Below are 12,000 nucleotides of genomic sequence, written 5' to 3'. Positions count from 1 at the left end.
AGCAAGCCACCAGGGAAGCCCAGTTCAGAGAAATGCAGGGGACAAAATTTCTGTCTTCAAATGAGATGAAGAGAGCAGCCCTGTTCTGTGTTGCTCCAGAGAACCACGCAAGCAAGGAGGCGGGTTTGGGCTCCATGTAAGGCAGGATGGTTCTTATAACTAGAGCCATCCAAAATGGTAGCGTTGGCTTGGTAGGCAGAGGGCTCTTTGTCATCAGAAATGTGCAGTCACAGCTGCGCTGAAGCCTGTCACAGACACACAGGAAGGGGTCCACTTTGGGGTGGGAGATTGGGATGACCTCAGAATTCACCTCTTCTTCCCATCTCTTGTATCCTAAGGCTGTATAGGAAAGATTACACTCTCTGTTAGTCATGATTGGAAAGTGCAATGGTAGCAAGAAAACACTACCATTTCTTGCAACCTCCAGCTCTTCACCTGGTAGAAGAGGAAGATGCTGTCTGCCTGCCCCAAGGAGTGGCTACAGGAAATCAGAAGGTGGGTCTGCCCACAAAGAAAACACGCATATAAGAGCATGCTTAATAGAGATTGTGGGGTAGTGGGTAGCCAGTGAAAACCTATGATGAAAAGGTAAGGAAGAGGTCTTTGGAGTGATAAGACTATATGTAACTACATATAATAGGATTGTTGTTGTTTCGCCACTAAGTCATATCCTACTCTTTCGTGACTCCAAGGGCTGGAGCCCACCGGGGTCTGCTGTCCATGGGATTTCCCAGGCAAGAGTACTGGAGTGGGTTGCCATTTCCTTCTCCAGGGGATCTTCCGGGCCCAGGATCAGACCCACGTCTCCTGCCTTAGCAGCAGATTCTCTACCACTGAGCCACCAGAGAAGCCCTTACAACATGGCAGGCGTTTTCAGGCCACATTTAGTCTCCCAGCAGCCCTGGTTAAGCAATATAAGCCTGTGTTACTGGAGCTCAGAGGGGCTACACAGCCAGCAAGCAGCAGAGGTTGACTCTGGGTCCCTGTTCATGAGATTTTCAAACTCCGATTCTCCATCAGCAGGTGGCCCTGTCCTGGTCTCATCCTCGTGAGAGACCCGGGCCTTCGATGGACCTGGACCTGGGGGCACCCGCAGGTAGAGCGCCCTTACCTTGACCACATGGAGCTTGGGCAACAGGTTGCAGTCGGCCAGTGTCAACTCATCCCCATCCAGGAACTTGCGCCGGGAGCCCTTTTCATCATCCCCGCGAGTGTCGGCATCGATCTCCTCCGGCAGAGGGGTGTTCAGGTAATCATCCAGCTTCTTCAGAGCCTTGGTCAGGCCTCGCTCAAGGGCTGCCATGGAACAGCAAGGAAAGTGTCTTCAGTCAACCTCCTTTCCACGGGATGCAGCCACGGGGACTTCAGCATACAGGAGCGCATCCAGACCCTGTCCCTCCTCTCTAATTAGTGCCCCCACACACTAAACAGCCTCTTGATGAAAGTGAACAAGGACAGTGAAAAAGCTGGCTTAAAACTCAACAGTCAGAAAACTAAGATCATGGCATCGGTCCCATCACTTCATGGCAAATAGATGGGGAAACAATGGAAACAGTGAGAGACTTTATTTTTGGGGGCTTCAAAATCACTGCAGATGGTGACTGTAGCCATGAAATTAAAAGATACTTGCTCCCTGGTAGAAAAGTTATGACCAACCTGGATAGCATATTGTAAAGCAGAGACATTACTTTGCCAATAAAGGTCCATCTAGTCAAGGCTATGGTTTTTCCAGTAGTCATGTATGGATGTGAGAGTTGGACTATAAAGAAAGCTGAGCACCGAAGAATTGATGCTTTTCAACCATAGTACTGGAGAAGACTCTCGAGATTCCCTTGGACAGCAAGGAGATCCAACCAGTCTATCCTAAAGGAAATCAGTCCTGAATATTCATTGGAAAGACTGATGCTGAAGCGGAAACTCCAACACTTTGGCCACCTGATGTGAAGAACTGACTCATTTGAAAAGACCCTGATGCTGGGAATGATTGAAGGCGGGAGGCGAAGGGGATGGCAGAGGATGAGATGGTTGGATGGCATCACCAACTCAATGGACATGAGTATGAGCAAGTTCTGAGAGTTGGTGATGGACAGGGAAGCCTGGCGTGCTGCAGTCCATGGGGTCGCAGAGTCAGACATGACTGAGTGACTGAACTGAACTGAACTGAACTGAACACACACCAAAGAGAATCTGACAGCCAGTACACCATGCCATACGGGACTATTAAGCAGCCTGAAAAAGTGAACCTTAATCAAACAGTAAACACTTGCTAATGCATTTTTTAAAAAGATAATGTAAACACAGAAATACAACCATCAAGATATCTTTGAAAGCCTTTATAGTTCTCATCTCCAGGAGATACCATAATAATTATCAACTTTCATTTTCTTATTTTGCTTATCCAAATGTTGCCAATATTCTGCAATTAGCCCACATAATAATTTTGTATGAAGAAAAGGCTATTAAATAAGGAAATAACAGCTATCTAGACATCCTAGGACAGAGATAGGCACCAAATTTGGGGGAAGCCTTAGCCTTGGCTAACCCAATGAGAGAAGGAAAGGGGTCAAGCCTTCCAGGAAGACAGGACATAGAACAGTGAGTACCCAAGTCCAGGGCTGCCCCCAGAGAACCAGTGGATATCAAGGAGGCATTCTTGAGTTTAATTTAGAGGGGTTGTTTTAAGTGTTAGCCACTGAATTGTGCCTGACTCATTGCTACGCCATGGACTGTAGTTCTCCAGGTTTCTCTGTCCATGGGATTCTCCGGACAAGAATACTGGAGTGGGTAGCCATTCCCTTCTCCAGGGGATCTTCCTGACCCAGGGATCAAACCCAGGACTCCTGCATTGCAGGCGGATTATTTACTGTCTGAGCCAGCAGGGACACCCACAGCAGTCCAAAATGGAAGGGTGAATAACACAGGCAGTGGGCTCCCCCAGAAATGTGCAACCCCGGCTGCATGGAAACCTGTCCCTCAAAGAGGGAACATCCAAGGGGAGATAATACGGCAGAAGACTTTTCCAGCCTTGCCCCAGTGATTATCTGGCCAATAATCCATTTACATATAACAACAGAACAGAGACTTCCCTGAAAGAAAATTTCTTGAACTGAATAAAAAGGAAAATGCAGCATATCAACTTAAAAACTATATATATTATGAACAGAACAAAATACTCAAAAGAGCAGCTATAGGATGTCACCATCACTCACAGTCATTCTCTAGCCTAGAAACTATCTACTTAGGCTCTGAGAACAAAGCCAGAGACAGCTAGTCACCGGCCACTGCATCTGCGTTATCAGTCCCACCACTCTGCCTCCCCACCCGCACCCCCAAGGCTGTGTTTCCAGACTCTGGTTTAGAGCATGACATTGAGGTGATGGGAATCAGTCTGGATGTTAATTCCAGCAGATGAAAGGGAGGAGTTGCCCCCAGAGGAAGAGCCCAGAGTATTGTGCTCTTGTTCAGATTTTTCCCAAATGTGCCTTCTGGCAGCCCCTCCTCACATAATCCATGTCTGTCTTTTCATAGAGAGCCTTTGTCTGAGACAATGAAATGACACCAGCCCAAGGTACGGCCATTGAACACTTACTGGAATGTTTGAAAACAGGCTGGAGGTTGGATGTGGTTTCTCAACACTTCCTTCTCCCTGGTGCAGCATTTGAACTTGGACTTCATCATCTGCTTTGTGTTTCCAGTTTGGGAGAAAAAGACTGAGCGGGGCTGGGAAAAATGCTTATATTCCCCTTAGTAATTGTCTAGACTGGGATGGGACTGCAGGCCTATTCAAGAGCACCAGCAGAGGGTGGATACTCAACAGTACTTCTTAGCACCCCACCCCACCCCCACCCAAAGAGCTGTGATTTATATTGGGTCTGTTTGCTTCCACAAATCCTGCTGCCCCTTTCAGTTATGGAGATGATAATAAAATCTTGCTTCTAATGGAAAAAGGAACAATCAGATTGAATTCCTGTTGAAATATGATGAGCTGATACCATCTGAGGGAAAGAGACATGGATGGGGTAGGAGACATTGCAGGTTTTAACTCCAAAATCACCCTGGACCCCTGAGCTGGTTACTGCCTGAGTGCCAGTCTTGGAAACATCATGAAATTTGGTAAGAGAGTCTTAGAACATCAACTGAAGCTCATTAGGAGGATGATTCTGGAGAAATTTAAAACTCTCCAGCAATTTCTCAAGATGAATGGGTAAAGTTTGAGAACAGCCAGGGTCATTGCTTTCAGTTCAGTTCAGTCGCTCAGTCAAGTCTGACTCTTTGCAACCCCATGGACTGCAGCACACCAGGCTTCCCTGTCCATCACCAACTCCTAGAGCTTGCTCAAAGTCATGTCCGTCGAGTCGGTAATACCATCCAACCATCTCATCCTCTATCATCCCCTTCTCCTCCTTACGTCACAACTATGACCTCATGGCCTTACATCACAACTATGACCCACCATGTAATACACCATGTCTGGATGCTCTGAGGATGTCCTGTGTATGTCAGTTGCATCATTCCTGTTTGTGCATTTTTGATCAGGAATGTGAAGGTGAGAATTGGAGAAAATCACAGTAGAGAAAAGAGGAGATGAAGCAGAGAGAAGGGCCCACTTGACAGAACTAATCTTGTGTTTAAATTCTGACCCCACCCAAGGTAAGTTGTACGGCTTTCCAGGTAGCACAGTGGTAAAGAATACACCTGTCAGTGCAGGAGACACAAGAGACGTGGGTTCAATCCCTGGGTTGGGAAAATCCCCAGGGGAAGGAAATGACAACCCACTCCAGTATTCTTGCCTGGAGAATTCCACGGACAGAGGAGCCTGGCAGGCTTCACCTCATGGGGTCTCAGAGTCAGACAAACGACCGAGCACACACACACACACGTAAGGGTGAGTTTACTGTGACGCTGCTGAGGCTAACAGTCCAAGTTCTTGAACATGACTTTTCAAATTCCCTATTAATTGTACTGATTTTCTACTCCACAAACCCTGAAAATGTCCCTGATCTTGCCACTTCTGAAGTATGAGCGTGGATAAGTTCCTCAACCCCTCTGAGTATCACTTGTCTCATCTCAACTACAGGACTAAAGATCTCTTACGAGGCCACCGCGAGGATTAACTCAGCCAATGCAGGGAAAGTGAGCCACGCGATAGCTGGCTCCTATTAGGATATCAGTTAATGACCGTTCCTGCCATTGCGTTAGCAAACCAGGCGATCATCCTGCTCTCTGTTCCTCAGTCCACGGCCTCGGTCAGGATGAAGTGAAGTGGTGAAGTGACAGTCGCTCGGTCGTGTCCGATTCTTTGCGGCCCCATGGACTATACAGTCCACGGAATTCTCCAGGCCAGAGTACTGGAGTGGGCAGCCTTTCCCTTCTCCAGAGGATCTTCCTGACCCAGGAATTGGAGGCAGATTCTTTACCAGCTGAGCTACTGGTCAGTATACCCCTCAATAATCCAAGGTACAGCAGAACACGAGAGAGCCTAAGCTCCAATTCTGAGCCCCAGTACCTAGAGGAAGAAATTAACAGCTTGGAGCCCGGCTTCTCCTGCTGACCGAATGTCCAGTCCCTTAGCCTTCCTTGGGATCCTTCTGGGTGACAAGCCGTGTTGAGAGGCAGGGCCAGGGGAGCTAGACACACAGGCTTGCATGCCAACACGGTGCTGTCTTACCGAATGACAAAGGCCAGCACCAATACGTTCTCTGCCAGTTCTTTGCTCTTCCACCCGCCAACTCATTCATTCCCCTGACTCTGACTCAATCTGGCCTCCACAGAGTTTAATGATCTCTTTTGGCTGACGGCACCCAGGTTGTGAAACTGTTACTGCTGAACTTTCTGCTCTGGTGAGAGTGAAGGGGATGTGAAAGAAAGCAGAGCGACAAGATGATGTTAATTCCTTCCGTGTTGGCACCTGAAACTCTCCCTCCAAAAGACTTCCTCTGAGGGGAGGAAAGGGGGAGCAGAAGCAAGGAGGAGGGGGAACCCTTCGACAGCAGCAAGCCAGCCTGAAGCCAGGAGACCCCAAGACCCCCCGACCACTGACGTCCCAGGCACTTGATGGATCTCCAGCCCTTGAACGGCTTTCTTCCCCTCTCCACCCCGCCCTTCCTGTAAAGATTTATTCTGTACCACACACAAACGCACTGGGTAAAATATGTGATGAGGAAACAAGGGGAATAGTTCATAAATATTCTCAGCCATATGCAAACAATCTCAAATTTATTTTTCTCTTTCTTAAGGAGGGGAAAAAAATCCACCCATTCCATGATCACTTCCAGATTCATTGAGGTTGATATTACATAAGACCCAATATTGTTTTCTCGCTGTAGAGAAATAATGACTTGGAAACGGCAATTTGAGCTAAGAAAATAATATACTCTTACCCGGGCATGGAGGCTGAATGGAGACCAGGGAGCCAAGACAGCCTCCAATGAGCTCTTGCAAGCGCGGCTCAGCCCTGCTTTGAGGCGTGCTGCGCTGACAGGCTTTATGCAGCGGGGTACTGAGGAGCAAAACGGGCCGTGCAGACCCCTGGGGGCTCAAAATTCACTTGGAGCCACGCAGATGTCGCAGGTAAAAGGACTGTGGGCCAGATTGCTCTGTTCTCAGCTTCTCGTATGTGGATTTTCTCTGGCATGTGAGCTTGCAGATAGAGAAGAGCCAGGGGTCCACTTCTGACCGTCGTCTGCAGCCTGAATGGGGGTCTGTTCACCTCTGCCGTGGAGAAGACGGCGGTCACTGGGAGATGGTCCCACACCCCAGGACCTGGCGCCCGGCTGTGTTCCTTTCTCTGCTCGAAACCGATTCCCCAGCACCAGCAAGAAAAACACTGATGTTCTGAAGTGGACCAGGGATGTTTACACCACTGATCATTTAACTACACAGTGAAGCTATTGAGATGAGAGCTATTATTCATCCCCATTGAACAGATAAAGAAATTGAGTCTCAGCCTCATCCAAGGCACACAGCAGGTTGTTCGAACGACTCCTGGGATGGACCACGAAGAACATACCTGTTTTTTTTTTGTTGTTTTTTTTAAACCACTCTGGTCTTCCTTACAAGCTCCCAACCCTTGGGTCATGGGAAAACAACAGCTTTAATTTAGTCCATTCTGGATTAGAACCTAGTTGATGTAATGATCCAAATAGTCCCTCTAGAGAGTCCTCAGTCTCTCTGGCATAAAAATGCTCAGTTTCTCAAGACAGCCTCCCTTTCCCTGGCTCTTCCCCCTGAGTTAACGGGGAGGGGTGGTGGAGGAGGCTCCTGGGACCTCCCAGCACAGGGGAGACAGAAGTCCTGGGGTCTGCTGGGTGGAAGATGTGGGCTGCCTACCACAGGGGCTGTCTCTCCTCAGTGATGCTACCCCTTCACGTCCTTCCAGAGTTACCATGGATATATTGACCTTCCAGTGGTGGTAAGAGATGGGATGCTAGCCTCTGTCCAGAACTTTCCTTGGGAAGGATACCCAAGCACAGCACCCCATGAGGCTCTCCAGACACATCTCTGGCTCCCTTTCCTCCTTCATCCTCCAAACCCCTGTCTCATTTCCATTTCCTATGTCATAGATTCCATCAACCACAGAGTAGCAAGCCTCCTTGAGAGTTGATTCCTCCAGGCCTCTTTCTTAACCATGCTAACTTTGAGAAATAAAGGCCATTTAGAACATTTTAAGACAATAGCTTGGCTTGAAAGTCTACTGTCTTTTGCAAATGCTATTTTGAGTAACAGAAGCAAAACACTGAATTTTTTTTCTCTTTCTTAGAATTCCTTCTATAGAACCCTGATCTCTCTTGAAGCTGATGCCTAGGACATATTAGAATCATGTACCCAGGAAGACAAAGAGAAAAATGCTTTCAAAATAGTAGTCTTATTATATGACTTAGGAGCAAAACCAGGTTTTAAAACAGGGGCTGCTGGATTCCAAAACTTAAACTTCTTCTACTCTGCAAGGCCATCTCTGGGTGCCAAGGACGGGCCCACGGCTGCTTGGGGGTCCACTCAGATTTCCATCTTCCCTCTATGCTGCAGACCTTTCTCATATCCCCTTAACCCCTAACAAGAGTGTGGCTGTCAGGGTACCATTCCTCATGTCCTAGCTTCAGCTGTGTGTGTATGCTCAGTCATGTCCAACTCTCATGTGACCCCATAGACTGTAGCCCGCCAGGCTCCTCTGTCCATGGAATTTTCCAAGCAAGAATACTGGAGTGGATAGCCATTCCCTTCTCCAGGGGATCTTCCCCACCCAGGGGTTGAACCCATATCTCCCACATTGTAGGCAAATTCTTTACCATCTGAGCCTGAATGAAGGTTTTACTTTTCATCTTGTCACTTGAGAGCATGTTGATATAAAGGATGCAAAAAGAAATATGCAGCTGTGGTTTGAGGCAGACCACAGCAGAGATGCTTCTGGCTATCACATACTCTCGGAGAGAAAATATGAAGATGGCGACACCTTGTTGATATTTGATAGTTTCAAGCATGAATGAAAACATGGTGGGAACAAGAAAAAAATCAAATAGACTGTACTATTGCTTCCCTCTTGCCTTCTGGAGGAAGACGGTTTTCTTTAGAAACAGAGAGGTCAGATTGATCCTGTGAGATATCCAAGGGGCAAAGATCAAGGAGAGAGGAGGAGGCTGAAACAGCAGAATGGTCCAGGAAAGTTGTGAGCAGTGGGGGAAGAGGAGGTACAGGCCAGGTGGGCAGAAACATAGATGCTATCATAAAGAATACAATTTTGAGGACAAAGATATTCTAAGGGATATTTGGGACTTTCAGCTTTGTGATGGACAGTGTAATTCCCTCCCACTGAAAACACCCTCTGTAAAGATCCACATTCATCTTCCAGGTTTGGGGATTAGAATCGTGTAGCTTGTTTCTATTGAAAAAGTCCTTAAAGAGAGTAAGATTGCCCAGTTATATCAGGGTTATGTGAGTATGGATAATCCCACAGAGGTAAAATTATAAAACAGGCAGAAACTGGGGGCCACACCCTCTGATCCACAGTGAACTTTCTAGAATACAGAGCAGGTAAGAAGTGGCTGATCCCCACGCTCTCTTGTCTCTTAAAGCTGTATCTCTGGGATTTCCCTGGTGGTCCTGTGGCTAAGACTCTGCGTTCCCAATGCAGGGGTCCTGGTTCCATCCCTGGTCTGAGAAATAGATCCCACATGCCACAACAAAGACAAGACCCCATGTGCCACACCCAGACCCGGCACAGTCAAACACACATACACACATCCCAGGTGGTTCCAGTGGTAAAGAACTCGCCTGCCAACACAGGAGACTTAAGAGACACAAGTACAATCCCTGGGTGGGGAAGATCCCCTGGAGGAGGACAAGGCAGCCCACTCCAGTATTCTTGCCTGGAGAATCCCACAGACAGAGGAGCCTGGTAGGTTGCAGTTCATAGTGTCACAAAGAGTCAGACACGACTGAAGTGACTTGGCACTGGCATGTGTATATCAGTTGTATCTATGGAGGGTCCTTAGGCCACACTGAGGTGGAAATGGCACCAGGGCTGGCTTTCCTTCATGTGTGGTGGGCCCCTCTCTGCAGTGCCTGGGCTGTCTGTTGGCAGGTCACTGGTATCATCAGGGAAAGGACAGACAGAGTCTGGGTCAGAGGGTGTCAGCCCCACACCAGGCTCCCCGAGAAGGCTTGCCATGTCAGTAGGATGCCCAGCATTCTAGTGTTCAGGAGACCTGAGCAGGTTTGAATCCTCACACTGCTTCTACACAATCCAGTGCGTGGTGGAACTTAAAGATCATCATCATCATCATCATCATTATTATCATTATTACGGCTCTGGAATGTAAGTTTATGAAAAGACGGAGCAAGGAGAGACTGAGTGAAGATTAAGAGCAACAGATCAACTCGAGGCAGAAGCGGGGTGTCTGAAGTGATGCTCATCCAATCATCCCAAAACTTCCCAGGTCCAAGGAGAACTAGGGGAGCTCAGAGGGTGAAGCCCACTCCCGCACTCCCCTACATGCTCAGGACCCCAAGTCGCCTGGATCATCTCTTTGGGTTTAGCCTTGTTCTCTCCAGGTGTCAAATTTTCTTGGTCTGATAGTTTGGAGAATCCACGTTCACTTTCACATCAGACCAGGGAAGAGTGGACTTGGCTGTCAAATTGGCTTGGTCTGTGACAGGCTCTTAGGTGGGAAACAGTTCCCGGGCCCGCCTCTCTAGCCACTGGTGAAAACAGGAAAGGTAGAAACATAGTGGTTTATGAGAAAACACCAGTAACTTCAGCAGACCCCTGCTGTTCCCTTGTGTGATGTCAGCTGGTCTTGGGAAGAGTCTGCAACTCAGGCTGCCGTGAGTATTATTTCCCGGTTCTAGAAGGGATTGGAGCCTTGAATGGGAGAGAGTTGAAATGACAGAATTCTACGGTTCTTCCAATAAAAGGCCAGTAAATAACTCTCTACTCCCAAGGCAGGATTCAGCTCTAACCACGATGGTGGATTGGGATCTAGGACATCATTGCAGGCTTCCTACCTCTCTTTGGTGGAAAGAATCACCTAGTGAACGAGGCATTTTCTGATACATTTCTAAAGAATGCCAAAGGATTTTCCTTGAGAAGCGACAGACTCTTTGTATAGCTTCCTCCTCAAGCCCTGTAGGGGATCATTGTGATTTATACAGCTCCACAAATCAACTTTATGTTTGCCCTTTGTTCCGAAGTATTATTCCCAATAACAATAAACAAAGACAACAAATATTTTTCTTTAAGAAATACAAGTCTCTGCCAATTACTGTTCATTGTTCAGTTGCTAAGTCGTATCTGACTCTTTGAGACCCCACAGACTGCAGCATGCCAGGCTTCCCTGTCCTTCACTATCTCCTGGAGTTAGTTCAAACAAATTATTTATTAGGCTGTGTTTAAAACACAGGCGTGGTACAGCATTTAGGACAATCCAACATGCCTTTTATAAGCTATGATTTAAAAGTATGAAGGGAGGTAGGGATCACAGAGACAATTCCAGATTCAAATCATCTGCTGCATCTCCTAAAAGCCACAGTAAATTTGAAGAGAAGGATTATCACTTAGCTCTTCACATATAGGTTTCCTTGTGTGAACACGGTCTGTGCCATGTAAACACCCCAGATGTTTATTTATGAACAGGAGGCGAGAGACAGAGAAACACTGAATGGAGAGAGAGCCAGCTGAAGAGGAAAACTGCGGGAATTCACCAGGGAGGGGAAAAAACTAGCTGGAGCCGCCCGCAGAGAATGTGGTCCCCATTAGGGAGCCTGGCCCGGACGTTTGCGATGGGGATGTGGCTCCCCCTTCTGGCCGCTCCTTCAGCAAAGAAAACTCCCGCAATGTGTAAAGCGAACGTTCTATGTGTGTTTTCTATTAGGCTTTCCAGAAACTCATAAATGGTTGTAAACCCCATTGTGCTAATAGGAAGAGCAACATAAATGCTGACTGAAGCTATTAATGCTGGTTGTAGTTCATGCGGTGGACTGAATCAGGCTGAAAACGGGGAGTATTTTTACGGTGACTTTCTAACAGGTTAATTTTAAGTATCAGGCCATAGATTCGGTGGAGTGCTGATGTTCAGACATTTGGAATGAACTTCTCAAGGGGGAGTATAACTTTCTCGGTCATCTATTCCAGAGTTTAGACCTAGAGACTTTGTTTTTCAACTTTCAAACCCCTCCAAACAGGCTGAAATTATTTAACCGCCCTCTGCCTTCTTCATCCTCAAATAGCAACATCTTTTACGTAAGAGTCATTAGCGATTTTAAAAACGGCCAGAGTGCCATCGTAGCTCTCTATTTAAATAATTGTTGGTTCTAGTCATTTTGTGACCATCCTATATTAGATTATATAGTTGGTCCATTCTTTGTCAAATAGGTATCTGTGGAGCGCCCTCTATGGGCACGGTTTGGAACTCTTAGTCCCCCATGGATTGCTGAATTAGGATTTGAGCAGTGAAGCTGGGGTTGCTGGCCATTTACCACGACATATACCCGGTAGTTGTTCAATCA

General features: G+C 47.3%; 1 protein-coding gene across 4 annotated transcripts in view; it reads right to left on the bottom strand.

Annotated features, from left to right (window-relative positions):
• Positions 1-12,000, bottom strand: part of CLIC5 (chloride intracellular channel 5) — a 192,084-nt gene that overhangs the window by 9,783 nt on the left and 170,301 nt on the right. For all 4 annotated transcript variants that reach the window (XM_070456351.1, XM_020894540.2, XM_070456352.1 and 1 more), the window contains one exon: positions 1,112-1,296. In XM_070456351.1, the coding sequence (XP_070312452.1) occupies positions 1,112-1,296 (185 nt within the window). The remainder of the gene's footprint in view (positions 1-1,111; positions 1,297-12,000) is intronic.

The sequence above is a fragment of the Odocoileus virginianus genome, chromosome 27, assembly GCF_023699985.2.
Source record: "Odocoileus virginianus isolate 20LAN1187 ecotype Illinois chromosome 27, Ovbor_1.2, whole genome shotgun sequence".
NCBI lineage: Eukaryota > Metazoa > Chordata > Mammalia > Artiodactyla > Cervidae > Odocoileus > Odocoileus virginianus.
This window is presented reverse-complemented; position numbering and strand designations above follow the sequence as displayed.